Source organism: Orycteropus afer, unplaced genomic scaffold, assembly GCF_000298275.1.
Source record: "Orycteropus afer afer isolate SDZICR_OR568_19922 unplaced genomic scaffold, OryAfe1.0 scaffold00092, whole genome shotgun sequence".
Classification (NCBI taxonomy): Eukaryota; Metazoa; Chordata; class Mammalia; order Tubulidentata; family Orycteropodidae; genus Orycteropus; species Orycteropus afer.
In genome coordinates this window covers 972463-991057 of record NW_006921679.1, presented here as the reverse complement: position 1 = coordinate 991057, position 18595 = coordinate 972463, and the positions used below count along the sequence as shown (strand labels likewise).

General features: G+C 40.7%; 1 protein-coding gene across 1 annotated transcript in view; it reads left to right on the top strand.

The window, feature by feature from the left end:
- Positions 1–18595, top strand: part of CRYL1 (crystallin lambda 1) — a 332669-nt gene that overhangs the window by 80950 nt on the left and 233124 nt on the right. The window contains exon 3 of the mRNA XM_007942526.2: positions 10693–10819. Within this exon, the coding sequence (XP_007940717.2) occupies positions 10693–10819 (127 nt within the window). The remainder of the gene's footprint in view (positions 1–10692; positions 10820–18595) is intronic.

Sequence of the window (18595 nt, the reverse complement as noted above, 5' to 3'; positions counted from 1 at the left end):
AATAGTAATAACTATAATTTACAATTGGATACATAGATAAACACTCAATCTGAACTGGGGTGGGAAGGTGAATAGGACTATGCACATGGTGGGGTGGGAGGAGAATTATACATGGTACTTTCATGCTAGTTGGCAATAGCCTGGATTGTTATTTAAAAAATTTTTATCAGAGTAGTACATGCTTTAAGACAGATATTGCTTATGGGGTTTATAACCCAAACTGCAATGTCCTGCCCGTTTTCTCCCACACGTAAGCTTCAGACCCAATCTGGAAACACACATTCTTCAGTTCTGGGAAATAGTTTTATATGATTTCTTTATAAAATTTATAAAATCTTCCCTAGGAATTTTCCTTCTCTTCTCTCTAGAACTCCTGCTAGGCAAATTTGACCACTCAGGAATGTCCTTTAATTTTCATTTCTATTGGCCATCTCTTTGTCTCTTTGGTTTTCTTCCTCAGAGATTTCCACAAATTTATATTTCAGACTTTTTATTAAAACTTCCACTTTTAGCTACTAGATACTTAATATCCAGCTGCTTTTTCGCTATATAACCAGGAGGTTGGCGAATCAAACCCATCAGCCACTCCATGGAAGGAAGACTAGACAGTCTACTTCTATAAAGATTTTTTGCCTGGAAAACCCAAAGGGGGTCCTCTATGGGTCAGAATCAACTCGATGGCAGTAAGTTTTTTTTTTTTTTTTGGTTCCTCTATATAAGGAGCTCTGGTGGTGTAGTGCCTAAGGCATTTGACTGGTAACCAGAAGGTTGGTGGTTCTAAACTCACCAGCCACTCTGCAGAAGGAAGGTAGGGCAGTCTACTGTAAAGATTTACTGCATCGAAAACCCAATCAGGGTGGCTATGATTCAGAATCGACTCAATATCAGTGAGTTTTGTGGGGTTTTTTTTTTTTTTTTTATTCTCTCTTTTTAATATCCTGTTATTGAGTTATGGGTGTAGTTATCTTTTTTAATCTTTCTGAAGATACTATCCTTTCTGAGGATATTATAAAGTTTTGAGGTTTTCTCATATTCCCTGCATTGCCATTGTTTCCTCATAATTCCTTACTCTCTATCTATATCTCTGTATATTTTACTTCCGTCTTTAACTTTAGGCTCTGTTGTGACTGGTAATACTATGCTGCCCATTCATATTTAAGGAAGAGGTACTGAAAATGATTTTAAATTTGTGTCCTTGAATTTTGTGTGCTTTTTAATGCCTGAAGAATTCTGGTGGTGTAGAGGTTAAGGCATTTGCTGGCTAACCAAAAGGTTAGCTGCTCCAAGGAAGAAAGATGAGGTGGTCTGCTTCCATAAAGATTTATAGCCTTGGAAACCCAATGGAGGTCACTATGAATCAGAATCGAGTGAATGGAAGTGAGGTTTTTTTTTTTTTTTTTTACTATTTATTATTATTTTTAATTCCTGGCCATCTCTTTAGAGTGATGGGGCAGGGAGCCACACTCTTTCCTGAGATCGCCAGATAACAGTATCTGCATGTCTCTTTTCTTAGGCTCTTGAGTTTCTCCAGAATAGAATCTTCCAATCTCCATCGAACATTCTGGCTTCTAAACAAAGGAAAGGGCCTGAGGATGAGGGTCTGTGTGTGAATGTGTGAGTGTGTATGTGATAGTGTATGTGAGAGTATGTATATATGTGTGTGTGGGGGGGGCATTCTCACTATTTAGTATCAGTATCAATAGTATGAGTATAATTTTCAGCATTTAGTATCAATAGATACTCTTCATCTCCTACCCTTTCCTCATGCTGTTTGTTATAATTAAAAACAAACAAACTCACTGCCCTTGAGTCAATTTTGACTTATAGTAATCCCCATTGGGTTTCCAAGGTGGTAAAACTTTACGGAAGTAGATTACCCATCTTCCTTTCGTGTAATGGCTGGTGGGTTTGAATCACCAGCCTTCTGGTTAGCAGTCACATGCCTTAGGCACTGCACCATCAGAGTAATAAAACTAAACCAAACTCATTGCCGTCCAGTCAGATCTGACTCATAGCGACCCCTCCTTGGGTTTTAAAATGGCTGCGCTCTTGGTTACTTTAAGTATCCAAAATGGCCACCGCTTGTAAACATTCAAAATGACTGTGGCCTCGGTCACTTTAAATATCCAAAATGGCTTCCTCATGTAAACAATCAAAATGGCCGCACGCTCCAAACAGCGGAAAGTTAACAGCTCAGGTTGTCTTTCACCTTGCTGTTTCCCTTCCTAGTCATAGGCCACCAGCACAGTCATACCTGCAGCCCTTGGTGACTGGGGCTGATCTTTTTTAGGTCAATTCTCAGGTCTCAACACCACTTGGAAATATTCAGGCTGTTGGTCCTGTCAGAGTAGCTAATGTCCGCTGCTCTGACTGTCTCTGTACTCACTGTTTTCGTTTAGGTTTTCCACTAGTTGGTGCCAAATCCACTTCTGTATAGTTCCTTTCAAAGCTCAGGGCTCCAAAATTATTTTCTGTATCTCTATCAATTGGCTTTTCTTTGTTGAAGAAGTTCTGTGTTGCTTGTCTGCCTATTCCTCCATCTTACCAGAAGTACCCCCCCCTCCTTTTTTTTTAAAATCTTTTTAAGCTAATAAACACTCCTTGGAAGTGAGTAAACCCACTGCCAACAAGTCAATCCTGACTTTTAGCAATCCTGTAGGACAGAGTAGAACTTCCCCTTAGGATTTCCAAGTCTGTAAATCTTTACGGAAGCAGACTGCCTCATTTTCGTTGACTGGTGGGTCTGAATTGGAGACCTTTTGGTTAGCAGCCAAATGCTTTAACCACTGTGCTACCAGAGCTGCTTTTCTTTTTTTGTATTCTATAAGGAGCTCTGGTAGCATAGTGCCTAAGGCACTTGACTGCTAACCAGAAGGCTGGTGTTTCAAACCCACCAGCCATTCCTCAGAAGGAAGATGGGGCAATCTACTTCCGTAGTGATATTGCCTTGGAAACCCAAGGAGGGGTCGCTATGAGTCGGGTCTGACTTGACGGCAAACAACAACAACAACAATGTTGGGCCAAGTCAATAGAGCTTGATGTCCCCTGAGACCATGCATGGTCTCTAACCCGCAGGCCCTGCGACCCACTCATGCAAGGTGCTTATCTGTGGCTAAGAAGTTATCCTAACTTTGCCTCCTGTTATGTTGAAACTGTATATGGACATTTTTATAGGACTTATAAATACATATGTAGGAATATCATCTGCCCAACTTATGTATGAGCATGGAAGCAGCAGCATAGCTTCTTTGAAGTGAATAAGCACACCCCAAATTACTTTAGGACTCCCAATATGGTTGCTATACTAAGGTCTGAGGCTACAGTTCCATTTTGAATCAAAAGTAACCTCTGTGCCAGGCATATAGCCTGTCATTCCTGTAACTCTCCACACTGTACCCTGAGAAAATGACTTAGTCAACAGTTTCAGAAAACAATGTAATTTTGTTTGCTTACAGGTTTCATTTCCTGCCTAGCAAGCCAGGTCCAAAAGAATTCTCAGAACAGAGGCCTCCTCAAAAACAAACTTCAGAATTACACGTGCCTTCTCTGAAGTTACACAAGGAGGGTCTCATGATTGTTTCTAGGCCAGATGTACCCAGTTTAATGATTACTTTGAAATTTTAAGAAACAATTGTAGAAACATGTAATCTAAAAATCACATGTACCATCACTGAATTTTGTAACCATTACCTAAATGTCAACCAGTCACTGAATTTTTATTGAATTTCCTTGTATTTTCATATACAAATTAGTTAAATTATCTTCTCCTTGGATTACTTAGTTCAGAATCCTCTGGACTTTGTGATTTCCAATTTATAAATTGTCTTTACTTTTAATTTCGATTGGACTTTCCCATTTTTGCTTCATGACAGAAGAAAACTTCAAAAACAGAAATGTAAAAAATTAAAAATAACCCTTATTTTACCATACAGTGACAATTATGAACATTTCCTTTTCTCCAGTTATAAATAAAAGTTTTGCTTTGCTGAAGTTAAGGTCCAAATATTTTGAGTCCTGGTGTTAGACTGCTAGTGTTACTACTAGACTACTAGTGTTAGAAGCACCTACTGATGAGATCAAAGACCACAGTCTTCATTATGGATTACATCTCAACATAAAGAAAAAAAAAAAAAATCCTCACAACTGGACCAATAAGCAACATCATGGTAAATGGAGAAAAGATTGAAGTTGTCAGAGATTTCATTGTACTTGAATCCACGATCAATGCCCATGGAAGCAGCATTCAAGATATCAGATGATGTATTGCACTGGGCAAATCTGCTACAAAAGAATTCTTTAAAGTGTTAAAGAACAAAGATCCCACTTTGAAGAGAGAGGTGTGCCTGACCCAAGCCATAGTAGTCTCATATGCATGGGAAAGCTGGACAATGAATAAGGAAGACTGAAGAAGAGTTGCTGCCTTTGAATTGTGGTGTTGGTAAAGAATATAGAAAACACCATGGACTGCTAGAAGAATAGGAGCTCTGGTGGTTTAGTGCCTAAGGCATTTGACTGCTAACCAGAAGGCTGGCGGTTCAAACCCACCAGCCACTCCTCAGAAGGAAGGTTGGGCAATCTACTTCTGTAGTGATACTGTCTTGGAAACCCACGGAAGGGTTTTGGTTTTTGGTGCTAGAAGAGTGAACATCTGTCTTGGAGAAAGTACAGCTGGAGTGCTGTTCAGAAGCGAGAATAGCTAGACTTGTTCTCTCCTACTTTAGTCAGTTTATCAGGAGGGATCAGTCCCTGGAGAAGGATATCAAAAGAAGCAGCCCCTCAATGAGATGGATTGACACCGTGGCTGCAACAGCGGGCTCAAGCAGCATTTTGTTCCTTGTAAGAGTGAGTTGAAACTGAATAGAAGGTTCCTAACAACAAACAACAGTGTTACAGTGACCTCTAGAGGTAAACTTGACGTTCTACAAGCAGTGACTAACTGGCTTGGTCACACTGTTAAATCATGCAGGTTACAAAATTCTGCCTTGTGGGAGGCTTTTGAAAATGTTGGCGACGTTACATCTTTTAGGTGTTTATGTATATTCTTCTACAAAGCTTGAAGCAGGAACTCTTTCAAAATACTTAATAAAAAAGATTGAAATTAGTGTCCCTGCACCAAGTGCTTGACTGCTAATTGGAAAACAGGCAGTTTGAACCTACTGGGCACTCTGCAGGAAAAAGATAGGACAGTCTGCTTCTGTAGAGATTACAGCTTTGGAAACCCTATGTAACACTTCTCCTCTGGCCTATCGGGTCTCTATGAGTTGGAACTACTTTGACAGCAGTGGATATAATGGGGACAAAACTTTGCCAAACAGCTGGATTTGATTTGTTACATACGGATTTGTTGAACTTGGAAAGAATATGAGGGAGCTCTCTGATTATGTCTGCAAGGTCCTTCAAACATTTCATCTGATTTGCCCAGGGGACATCTACACAGCTGGGGCCTGGGGTTTGCAGCCATCAGGATTAACATGACCAAGTGTCCCCTCCTGTCCAAACTTGCTTCTATTCTACCTGGTCCTGCCGAGGAGGAGCAGGGCCTTGAGGCTGAATTGCTAGTGTAGACTCTTTATCCCGAGTTTGTCTGCAAGGGGCCATTGGTTGTGGTTGTTCCTGCTACTCGTCCTGTCTCCTTCCCCTGACCCCATAGGAGGGTGACTGGGACAGTCAGAAAGGTCAGAGCTCATCTAAAGAACAAGAGAATCTCTGGTACTCCAATTGATTTGATCTAATCAGATTCAGTGACACTTTCGGAAGAAAGAGCAAATGTTTGCTTTGGGGTAATGAAAAGATGTGAAGGTACACAGCTGGCCTACTTGAAGCTTGAAGCAGGTGATTCTGAGTACACTAAGTATTCAGACCTAATTCCCTAGAGGATGAAATCATTAGGCTACTCAGCTTTGGCATTTAATAAACCATTAGAAAATGATTGTGTGAAGTAGGGTGTGTGTGTGTGTGTGTGTGTGTGTGGTTCAAAGAATTTTAACTTTTATGCTTTATTTTTTAAACAAGAAGCAAATTAGATTGGTAGTTTTTAATTATAAATGGTAGAAATATAGTGATATTTAATCTTTCTACTTTTTAAATATCTTAAATTGTGAAAAGAAAAAAGTTCTAGAAAAGGAATAAACCAAAACCACACTCCCTGCCATTGAGTCACTTCCAACTCATAGTGACCCCCCGTGGGTTTCCAAGGCCATAAATCCTTACAGAAGTAGATTGCCCCATCTTCCTTCCACAGAGCAGCTGGTAGGTTTGAACCACTTACACCAATACAGCTCCTCAGAAAAGGAATAGAGAGACCTTGAATTAAATTTCTCACTTATTCCTTCATAACAGCAAATGCTTTAAGTTTAATTGAAGTGAATTTTTGTAGGTTTGTTTGGGGTGTTTGTGTGTGTGTGTATATGTATTATATATATGTATATATATTTGTTGTTGTTGTTGTTATGTGCTGTCAAGTCGGCCCCGACTCATAGCAACCCCTCCTTGGGTTACCAAGGTGGTATCATTATGGAAGTAGATTGCCCAACCTTCCTTCCGAGGAGTGGCTGGTGGGTTTGAACCGCCAGCTTTCTGGTTAGTAGTCAAGTGCCTTAGGCAGTATGCTACCAGAGCTCCTACATATATATACATGTACATATATATGTGTGTGTGTGTGTGTATATATATATATATATATATACACACACACACACACACACACACATATATATATATATAGGACTCATGGCAATCTACTTCCATAGTGATACTGCCTTGGAAACCCAAGGAGGGGTCGCTATGAGTCGGGTCTGACTTGACAGCACATAACAACAAAATAGGACAAAGCTGGGAAATAAAAACTGGTAATCATATTGTTTGAAGACAACTAAAAAATCAGTATCAATAAGGAGCTCTGGTAGCATAATGCCTAAGGCACTTGACTGCTAACCAGAAGGCTGGTGGTTCAAACCCACCAGCCACTCCTCGGAAGGAAGGTTGGGCAATCCACTCCCATAGTGATACTGCCTCAGCTACCCAAGGAGGGGTTGCTATGAGTCGGGGCTGACTTGATGGCACATAACAACAACAACAACAACAAATCAATAATGTTTTACTTCTTAGTACATAGGAACCAGAACAATGATGCACTCAGTTAATAACTGTTACTGTGTTATAAATTTATTAGTATAGTAGAGCTCATATTTACTTGGAATAGCTTATCATCGTCACTATAACAAGGAAGGTGTGTATTTCCCTTTTCTTGCAAAATGTAAAATATACACATAGATGGAGATAGTTATCATTGAGTTGACTCTGACTCATGGCAATCCATATACAATAAAGAAAATGTTTCCTGATCATCCTCATGATTGTGTTCAAGTCCATAGTTATGGCTATTGTGCCAGTCCATCTCACTGAGGGCCTCTGTTGTCCTTCATAGCCCTCTACTTCGAGAAACACGGTGTCCTTCTTTAGCAGTCGATCTCTCTTGATTATGTGTCCAAGCAAGTAAGTCAGACAGTGGTCTGTTATATGATCCCTAAGGCAGATTGGGCAATCTGCTTCTATGGTGATACTGCCTCAGAAACCCAAGGAGGGATTGCTGTGAGTTGGATCCGACTCGACGGCCATGAGTTTGGGTTTTTTGGTGTAAGATTTTCATTGGCCAAATTTTGGGAGTAGATTACCAGGCCTTTCTTCCTAGTCTCCTTTAATGAAATCTTACCTGAAACCTGTCCATTGTGGGTGATCTGCTGGTATTTGAAATACTGGAGTATAGCTTCTAGCATCACAACAACATGCAAGCCACCACAGTACAAGCAACTGACACTTGGGTAGTGGAAACAGTCTGTAATTCAGTTTCTGGCAGCATAGCAAAATAGGTATCTTTAAAACCTTTTCCACTTCGAAGACACTAAAAAGTGTTAGGTAAATGTATAGTTAGAAGTTTTTGTTTTAAATGCATAGCTAACCTGGCAAGGAGAGCTCTGGTGACATAGTGCCAGAGGCATCTGACTGCTAACCAGAAGGCTGGCGATTCAAACCCACCAGCCACTCCTCGGAAGGAAGGCTGGGCAATCTACTTCTGTAGAGATACTGTCTCGGAAACCCAAGGAGGGGTTTCTATGTGTCGGATCCGATGCAATGGCATTGAGTTGAGTTAACCTGGCAAGAAAGTGATAGAAATTTTTAGAGGCGAAGTTTGGGGACACAAATCCAGAGAAATAGAGAATTGGAGCCACAGCCAGTAGCTGCTCTCAGGGTATTTATCAGTCATGGTAATCTGGAGCATTGGTGGTCATAGCATTGGCTGACCATCATAGTCTGTTCCAGATGGGGAATCAACTTAGAACGTTCTGAATGAAACTAGAATCCCTAAAGGGATACATCCTTGGTGAAAAGGAGAACTAGGAGAAAAATAATTCTGACCCATAATTGAAGCTTGGTCTGCTGTGGTCTTGCCTGATGGGAGGGAGAATATCTCCAATAATTTATAACCATAAACAAGCCATCTTAGAGTGCTGGAGCCCAAGTTCACACTACCTGTGTGGTGCGAAAGCCCCAATCCATGAATTGAAATCGGTGCTTTTATTGGTAGTATCCCCAGATGCCTGGCAGAGACAAAATGCCTGTCATCTCCAGAATAAGGTACCTTATACCTAAGGCTCAAAGAATTCCCAGTTACATACAGATCACTGAGCACATGCTCATAGCCAGCAATCTCAAAGTACATGACAAACGAGGTATTCTGAGCATAGTGAGCATAGTGTTGATTTGGGTGAAGGGAAAGGCTGTATAAAAAAGTGTGTGACCAGCACAATAACAGTAGGGGAAAGGAGGACACAAAGAGGTGCACAAAAGGTATAGACAACAGAGAAAATACTATTATATACACAATACTGCATTGTCAGTAACAACAAACACTAGACTATAGGTGGATACGTGGGCAGACAAGTGGAATGATCAAGTGTGGGGCGGTGAATAGGAATATACCCATCCATGGCTGTAGGTAGATTTGGCTGATGTCCTAACCCAAGCCATGGTATTTTCAGTTGCTTCATATGTTTGAAAGCTGGACATGAATAAGGAAAACCAAAGAGTTGCTGCTTTTGAGTTGTGGTGTTGGAAAAGGATGCTGAAATACCATGGACTGCCAGAAGAACGAACAAATATGCCCTGGAAGAAGTGCAGCCAGAATGCTCTTTGAAGTGAGAATGGCCAGACTTCATCTCACTTACTTTGGTCATGTTGTCAGAAGGAACCATTTCCTGGAGAAGGACATCATGCTTGATGAAGTGGAGGGTCAGTGAAAAAGGGGAAGGCTCTCAACGAGATGGATTGACACAGTGGCTGCAATGACAGGCTCTGATATAGTAAGGATTGTGAGGCTGGTGCAGGACCAGGCAGTGTTTCATTCTTTTGTGCATGGGGTTGCTCTGAGTTGGAGCCAACTCAACGGCACCTAACAACAACAACAACAATCCTACATGCATATTTGTGCTACAAAATAGCCATATACATTATAGAACTAACAGGGGACAAGGTTGGGTAGCTTCTTAGCCACAACCAAGCATCTTGAGGGAGCAAGTGGCTGGAAGTCAGATCTGAAGATGTTATTCCAAATGCAATTCAGAGATGAAGAGTTGGGAAATGGGAAAAAGAAGTTAAACAATATGGAAGATAGAGAGAAGGCCTAACATATATCACATCAGAGGTCTGAAAGATTTAGAGAGACTAGGGAAAGAAGGAGCTCTGCTAGCATAGTGTCTAAAGCACTTCACTGCTAACCAGAAGGCTGGTGGTTCAAACCCATCAGCCACTCCTTGGAAGGAAGGTTGGGCAATCTACTTCCGTAGAGATACTGCCTCGGAAACCCAAGGAGGGGTTGCTGTAAGTTGGGTCCAACTCAATGGTACATAACAACAATAACAACAACAGGGAAAGAAGCAAAAAGCAATAAGCCTAACCTGTGCAGCTACAAGTATATTCCTGGTGGGTTTTGGCTAAAGGGTACTTGACAACTTAAAGATGAAAACTGGTGTAAAATGATGTCAAGTTATTTGACTCAGTAGTGGAATATCCATAGAGTTTTTTTGGGAAGCATGAGTGTTGCTCCTTAGGCAACTGTGTGTGTGTTTATATGTATACTTTGCCCTGTTTACTTACTATGTGAATTATGAGCTGGATGGCTATGTTATTGGAGGGGCCCAGTGCCAGTGGAGCTCTGGTGGCATAATGAGTAAAGCATTTGGTTGCTAGCCAAAAGGTCAGTGGTTCAAACCCACCAGCAGCTCCATGGGAGGAAGATGGGGTGATCTACTTCTGTAAAGATTTACAGCCTTGGAAATCCAGTGGGGGTTGCTGTGAGTCAGAGTTGACTCGGTGGTGAGTTTGGTTTTTGGTTTGAGTGCAAATGTAGTTGTGGGGCCCTTGTTCAAAATCTAGTGGGACTTTACAGATGGTGGACAGTGGCAGCAGAGCATTAGAGCAAGCACAGGTCCTCTGGGTGCAGGTGCTCACACCTGAAGCCAGCTCTGATGACTAGATGCCATCCTTTAGCCCTTCCATCCCAGAGGATGGAAGGAAGAATGATGATAAAAAGGACCAATGCTTTCCATCCCACCCACTTCACACAGGACTCATTTCATCCTTTGTTTTTGAATTTGATTGTGAGTACTCACCGTGATCCCTCTCTGCTTTTCCCAGGAAGGAGATGGAGGTGCTGGAGCAGTCAGGTGCCCTGAAAGGCTCGCTGGGTGCCCAAGAACAGCTGTCTCTCATCAATGGCTGCTGTGACATGCAGGAAGCAGTAGAGGGTGCCATGCACATTCAGGTGCGTCCTCAGGCCCACAAGGACTGAAGAAGTGGCTCTGTGTCTTAGGAAGAACAGGGAAGGTAAAAGACAGGAGAGGTGTGGGCCTTTTGGAACTTCAAGATGAGAATTATGTTCTATGTAATAGGAAGCGCCATTCTCAAACCATCCCTTGTACAGGCTGTCATCAAACTACTGTTAAAATGTTTTGTTTCAGAGGTATTAGAATTTTGAGCAATATGTATTTTTTTTTTTTTTTTTTTTGACAACTAACACTATTTTAAGGAGCTCTGGTGGCCCACCAGCTACTCTGCAGAAGGAAGATGAGGCAATCTACTTCTGCAAAGATTTATCACCTTGGAAACCCAATGAGGGTCACTATGAGTTGGAAGCTACTTGATGGCAGGGATTAACACTATTTTATTTTGTTTTATCTTCTCATTAAATAAGAGATTATATTTTTATTCTTGTATATAATTAAGTAAAAACCTGAAGAAATCATAGAAAAGGAACTCTTTCAATTTCTTGCAGCATCTGTATTTAGGCTTTCAAACAGCTTAGGTTAAAAACTAACAGGAAAAGAAATCGTCAACACGTACAGTTTCCCAGCTACATAAACCCAGATAGATGAAGCGTTTGTTCTGGGCCTCCGGGAGAGCTCTGGGCAGAGCTCATTATCACCCCTGAGCAGTGACTGTAGCTTTGTGTTCTTTTCAGTCCTTTTTCCTTCCTGGACTCAGGAAGCCTACAGATAGTCCCTGTCTCAAGATTGTTAAAGCAGTTACCTGAAACTAAGATAATCATTACTCCTGGTTTCCTGCCTGATATTTTGTATTCTGAGATGCACCTTTCTGTTTTTTCAGTCTTGCACATTTCACTTTGTCGATGTCATGATGTTCTAGCTGAGAATTTGGGCATGAAACGAAAAGGCTGGGTATGCTTCATGGTCAGTTACTACTCTGGGATTCTACTACTCTGGGATTCCAGTCAAGTCGAGGAGGTCTACATTCTCGGTCTTCATGGCTCTAAGATTTTTTTTGTAGTTCATTTAACCAATGTGTATCCAAACAGAATGTAACAAGAAGGATATTTTTCTTTATTCTTTTTAAATTTTTATTGTGATTCAGGTGAATGTTTATAGAGCAAATTCATTTTTCCTACAGCAGTTCATACACATTTTGTTTCATGACATTGACTACAGTGTTCCACAATGTAACAGTTCTCTTTCCACTTCCTCCCTGTAGTTAAGCTCTTCCCTGTGTCCTTCCCTCCCATGCACTCCCACTGCCCCCCACCCAGCTGTTTCCTTGTATAAACACTGCCCTTCTGTTTTGTCCTAATTGATCACTCCAAGGAGTGTATCTGTCTGATGTAAATGTTCACTCCATATGCCTGTCTGTTGTTTGGCTGGAAGCCATAGGAATGAGTTCAGTTCTAGACCTGCAGGGTAACAAGGGGCCATAGTCTCAGGAGTCACACAAGGCTCTATCAGATCAGCAAACCTGGTCTTTTTTTCTTTTTTAAATCATTTTAAGTTTTCTTCCACATCGTTTTCCAACTCTACCCAAGATCTCCTGCACTGATCCCCCTCCTAGTGATTGACAGTGGTAGCTGGGTACCATCTGGTTCTTCTGGTCTCATGATCATATAGGCTGAGGATCACATGGTGGACCAGTCACTTGGACTAACTGTTTCCATACTTCTTTGCTTTTCTTCATTAGAAGAGGGATATTTTTCATTTTTTTTTCTCTCTTTCTAGTATATTCATCTCTGTCTCTTGATAGAGTAATGGTTGTATAAAATTGAAGTGTCTTAAAAGGGACCCTTTCACCATACTTATTCAGTCTGCATGCTGAACAAATAATCTGAGAAGCTGGAATATATGAAGAAGAACGCAGCATCAGGCTTAGAGGGAGACTCATTAAGAACCTGTGGTATGATGATGATACAGCTTTGCTTGCTAAAAGTGAAGATGGCTTGAATCACTTACTGATGAAGATGGAAGACTACAGTCTGCAGTATGGATTACACCTCAACATAAAGAAAGGAAAATCCTCACAACTAGACCAATAAGAAGCCTCATGAAAAATGGAGAAAAGGCTGAAGTTGTTAAAGATTTCATTTTACTTGTATCCATAATCAACACTCATGGAAACAGCAGTCAAGAAATCAGACATTGTATTGCACTGGGCAAATCTACTGCAAAACACCTATTTAAAGTGTTAGAAAGCAAAGATGTCACTTTGAAGGTTAAGGTGTGCCTAACCCAGGCCATGGTATTTTCAATCACCTCATATGCATGTTAAACTGGACAAGGAATAAAGAAGACCAAAGAATAGTTGATGCCTTTGAACTGTGGTGTTGGTAAAGAATACTGAAAATATCATGGTCTACCAGAAGAATGAACAAATCTGTCCTGGAGGAAGTGTAGCTGGAATGCTCCTTAGAAGCTAGAATAACTAGACTTCATCTTGTGTACTTTGGTCATATTGTCAGAAGAAACTAGTCCCTGGAGAAGTATATCATGCTTAGCAGAGTGGAAGATCATTGAAAAAAGGGAAAGCCTCAACATGATGGACTGACACAGTGGCTGATGGGCTCAGGCATAGCAAAGATTCTAAGGACAATGCATGACTGGGCTGTATTTCATTCTGCTGTACGTGGGGTCACTATGAATTGGAACTGACTCGACAACACCTAACGACATCAACAACAAAAAGGACCTGGGCTTTGTCAGCTAGCTGCCCAGTGTCGTCTGTTTTAGTCCTTAGTAGAGTTCGGTTTGGGTACTTTAATTGATCTTGCTTTTTAAAAGGAAGAACACATAGCTTTCCATGCCATGGTCTTAGGTGGAGAAGCTTTTGCAGATAGCTTTAGTGTTTAAGGAACATATAGAGCTTCTCGGACTGATCCCGGCTAGAGGAGGAAATAAGATTTAGATTTGATTGTTCCTAACAGTAATAAAGCCAAGTGGGATTTTCCCAGTATGGAAGCAGTGTCTAAGAACATAGGTTTTATTTTATTTTTAAAGTTTCTTTCTTTTTTATGTATTTTTTCAATTGTGCTTTGGGTGCAAATTTACAAAGCAGATTTGTTTTACATTCATCAGTTCATGCACTTTTAATTTCACAGCCCCGATTACCATCTCCAACCATAAGAAACTCTCCTCTCCTCCCTGTGACTACTCTCTTTCTCTGCCCTTCTTATCTCTGCATTCCTCTCTGTTCAGCTTTCCCTCTGTATGAATGCTGCCACTCTGGTGTCTCCTGGCTGATTGATCTAAGGGGTGTATCTCCCTAGGATAGGTGGGTGTATCTCCCTGGTGTAGGTGTTCTGCATGTAGGTCTTTCTACTGTTGAGCTGAGAGCCAGTCCACTGAAGTGAGTCCTTTTCTAGGCCTGAAGAATAACCTGGGTTATAGTCTTGGGGGATCCATCAGTCTCTATCCGACCAGTAATTCTGGTCATTTTTGTGTTTTTGAATTTTGTTCCACATTCTTCTTCCTTTTCTAACCAGGATCTCCAATTTTGATCCCTTTCTGAGTGTTAGCATCGGTATCTGGGCACCATCTAGTTCTTCTGGTCTCAGGGTCATGAAGGCTGAGGTCCTCATGGTCCATCTTATCTTTGGACTAATTGTTTCCATATGACTTTGATTTTCTTCACTCTTCTTTGCTTCAGATTAGAGGAAACCAAAACTTGCATCTTAGATGGCCACTCAAAAGTTTTTAAAACTCCAGTCACTATACTCCAAAGTAGGACGTAGAACAAGATTTTTATGTACTATCTTGTGCCAATTAAGCATGGTGTCCCCCAAAACTATGGCTCTGAGCTTGCAGGCCTGGTGATTCTCTCTCTAAAGGTTTTTGTTGTCTCTTGAGAAGCTACTCCAACTCTGTCTTCTGTTACTTGTGTAATGTATGTGGATAATTTTGTAGTACATATGTAAGATTATCTTCAGCCAAATCTGTCTGTCTTGGGTATATTCCTGTTTGCCTACCCCCACCTGATCTTCTCACCTGTCTATGCATTTACCCATAGCCTAGTGTTTGGTGTCAGTGGTAGTACAGTACTGTGCATGTAATAGTATTTGCCTCTGTTGTCTATATAAAACACAAATTTTAGAGCTAGAGAGACTTGGAGTTAGGACCCGACACTTTGCACTCAGCAACTGTGTGACTTTGGTGAATTTTTATAATGTCTGAACCTCATTGTCCTCATTTGTACAATGAGGATGATGATTTGTACAGCGTGGGGTAGTTGTGAGGATTACCTTCTATGCTTACATCCAGACTGACACTAATATAAGGCAAAACCCACCAAAACCCAAACCCACTGCCATCAGGTTGATTCCAACTCAGAACAATCCACAGTGGTTTCCAAGGCAGTAAATCTTTATGCAAGTAGATTGCTTCATCTTCCTTCTGCAGAGTGGCTAGTGGATTTGAATCTCCAACCTTCTAGTTAGCAGTCAAATGCCTTAGAAACTATGCCACCAGAGCTCCTTTTAATATAAGGCAAGGCTCCATTTTTCCCAGAGAAGATTAAGAGAGCAAAACCTTTTTGTTTTGGGTCAACTTGATAAATAATATTTAAATGATATAAATGAAATAACCTTTTAACTTATGAGGCGTGTGAAATGTTTAGTCCAGTCCCTCGCACATAGAAAGTGCTCAATAAAAGGTAATTATTTTATAATGGAGCCATTTGTATACAAATGACATGAGGCAAGACATAGTGTTCTAGTCAGAGTAGGTACTGGAAACTGCTCTTTAAAATCTGTCTTTATTTTATAGATTAAGTGAATGTATAGATTAAATGATCATCACATTTAGATGTTGAGCAGTATCTATTATGCAGAAAAACACAGAGGCAATATAGGGAGGAGTAAGTGGAGGATGATGTAAATTCTCCTAGGCTTACCTTTTGCCTTGTAGGAGATTTTAGTCTGCAGAAACTGATTATACCTCCAGTACCACAAAGAGTAGTCCGGGAGTGGTTACTGACCAGGAGGATTTAGGCAGACTTACTGAAGGCAGCACAGAAAAAGTCCTGGTGATCTCCTTCAGTAAAGGAAATCCTAAGGAGGGGTTCTGCTCTCAAACGGGGTTGTCATGAGCTTGAATCAACTTGATGACAGTGGGTTTGGTTTGGTCTTATTTAAAGTAGGATTTGAGCTTGTCTTGGTCTTTTGACAAGTGGATTGGGAGAAGTGGGAGGGCTACAGGTAGGGGACAGGTATCAGGGTCTCAAAAGAAGATGAAGAAAGAGGATGGGAGGTGAAACCCAAAAAACAAAAAACAAAACCTACCTAAAGCTATGCTATGTTTTTGTTAAATTGCACTAGCGTTTCTAACAATCCAAGGATTTTAAAAGGAAGAGTCTCTGCGTAGTGCAAGTTCATGACTCAGCTACTAACCAGAAGGTAGGCTGTTCAAATGTACCCAAGAGGAAGCTCAGGAGAACGGCCTTGGTGATCTGCTTCCCCCAAACTGGCCATTGACAACCCTGTGGGGCACAATTCTCTGATACACTTGAGGACCATGAGTCACAATCAACTTAATGGCATCCGGTTTGCTTTTTGTTTTACTATTATAAAGAGAGTTTAGGAAAATTCTGTTTACATCCACTATCCCAAAGATATTTAATGTTTTTGTGCATTTGTATTTCTTTCCAATTCTCCTGTGTATTCTCTCCACCTTCCTTTACAAAAAAACAAACTCATTGCCATCGAGTCAATTTGATTCCTAGCCGACCCCTCCTTGGGTTTCTGAGGCAGTATCTCTATGGTAGTAGATTGTCCAGTCTTCCTTCCGAGGAGTGGCTGGTGGATTTGAACCACCAGTCTTCTGGTTGGCAGTCAAATGCCATAGGCATTATGCCACCAGAGTATAATTGAAATGATCCTGAAAATAGAATTTTGTGTCATGGTTTTATTTAAATTTTAGAGCATTTGTTGCTATGTCATTTTGTAAATCTCAGAACTGTAATAGACAGAAGTGTAATTATTAGACTTTAGTGAAAAATTGATACGTTACATGTGTTTGTTATTTGATGTCTAGCGCTCTGGTAGCATAATGCCTAAGGCACTTGACTGCTCACCAGAAGGCTGGCGATTCAAACCCACCAGCCACTCCTCAGAAGGAAGGTTGGGCAATCCTACTTCCATAGTGATACTGCCTCGGAAACCCAAGGAGGGGTCGCTATGAGTCGGGGCCGACTCGACGGCAAACAACAACAACAACAACAATAACAAGCCTGAAGGAACCTTCCAGTTGAGGATGCCTTGAAAACAGGAAGTGTGAAGGCCCCTGACATAGGACAAGTATCTCCTATACACCAGGCACTATACCCACTCCTTCATTCTCACCTCCACATCCTTCTTGTAAGCTGTATCAACTCTTATAGCACCCTTTACAGAGTTATAAAAGGAAGCATTCTCATTGTAGAAAAATTAATCTAGGCTATGTCGAGACTTTTTTTTTTTTAAATAAAAAACCATTTTGACTACTTTAGGGAATTGTTTAAAAGCTGGTGGGTTAAAAAGACACACACACAAATAAAAACACATCAGCTTGCCACAGTTCTTCAACTAGAACCAACCCAATGGCTGCATTTACAGAGTCCTGGCAGGTCACAGCTGTAGAAATGTGAATACAATTCTCAGAGGCAAGTGTGCCTTCTCCCCAAGCCCCAGGGTCAGGGACATGGGTCAGCTGAAATGTGGGAGTGAGCAAGAAAGAAACCTGAATTTCTGGAACTTAGTGTAATTTTGAAATCAAATCTTGCCTGGCAAGAAAATCTACTGTGCCGGAAAATAAATTTATTCTGAAAAGCTGTGTAAAGCCCTGCCTCTTAAAGGGCATTAAGGCTCATTAGTCACAATACAGAGACTTTATCCAGGCTCTGGAATTGAAGACTTGAGATCACGGGAGCTGCTCTGAGCCATGGGACTAGTTTACAGAATTAGGAAGTTTAAATGGAGGTATTCCACACAAAATCAGGACAACAGCTACAATCGAAAAGTAAAACGTATGTTATCCAAGCATATTATCAGGATTTGCGCCTAAACTTGGCCTTTAGAAAATGCTATTCATTTTGATCATGATTTTCAGATGCTGTTAGGAATTACAGGAAGCAGTGCTCATAAATACTGACACCATTTTTGAAATCTGTGCATTTTCAAAAGGAACAGAAGCTTGTTGGACTCTTGCTCACGGTTCACTGAAACTCAGAATAACCCCCCTTTGTAGGGGCAGAAGGGTTGTTCAAGGAGCATAGGGCATAGGGGAGGTGAGCACTAGCAGTATGCAGGATGGTACATTGAAACTTAAGTTTTACTTTTCTGTTCATGTCTTTTTTTTTAATCTCATAAAATCATATTGAGATACAATTTTTGTACAGTAAAATTTCTGTTTTGATGTAGAGTTCTTTTTTTTTTTATTAATACTTTATTATGTTTAAGGTGAAAGTTTGCACAACAAATTAGGTTTCCATTTAATAATATCTACACAGATTATTCAATGATATTGGTTACACTTTTCACAGTGTATTACTCTCATTCATTCCTTTCTGATTGGACCATTTCCAGTACTCTAGTTTCCCTGCCCATTGACCTTCTCACCTTTGTATTAGAGTAATTTTTGATTTAGTCTCCTGCAGGTGATTTTTCATAAAGAAGCTCATTACTCACAGGTGATATTCTTTATTTTATAAGCCAATCTTTTATGAACTAAAAAAGGTGACCTCAAGGGATAATTTCAGTTTAAAGCATATCTTAGGGCCATAGTCTTGGGCA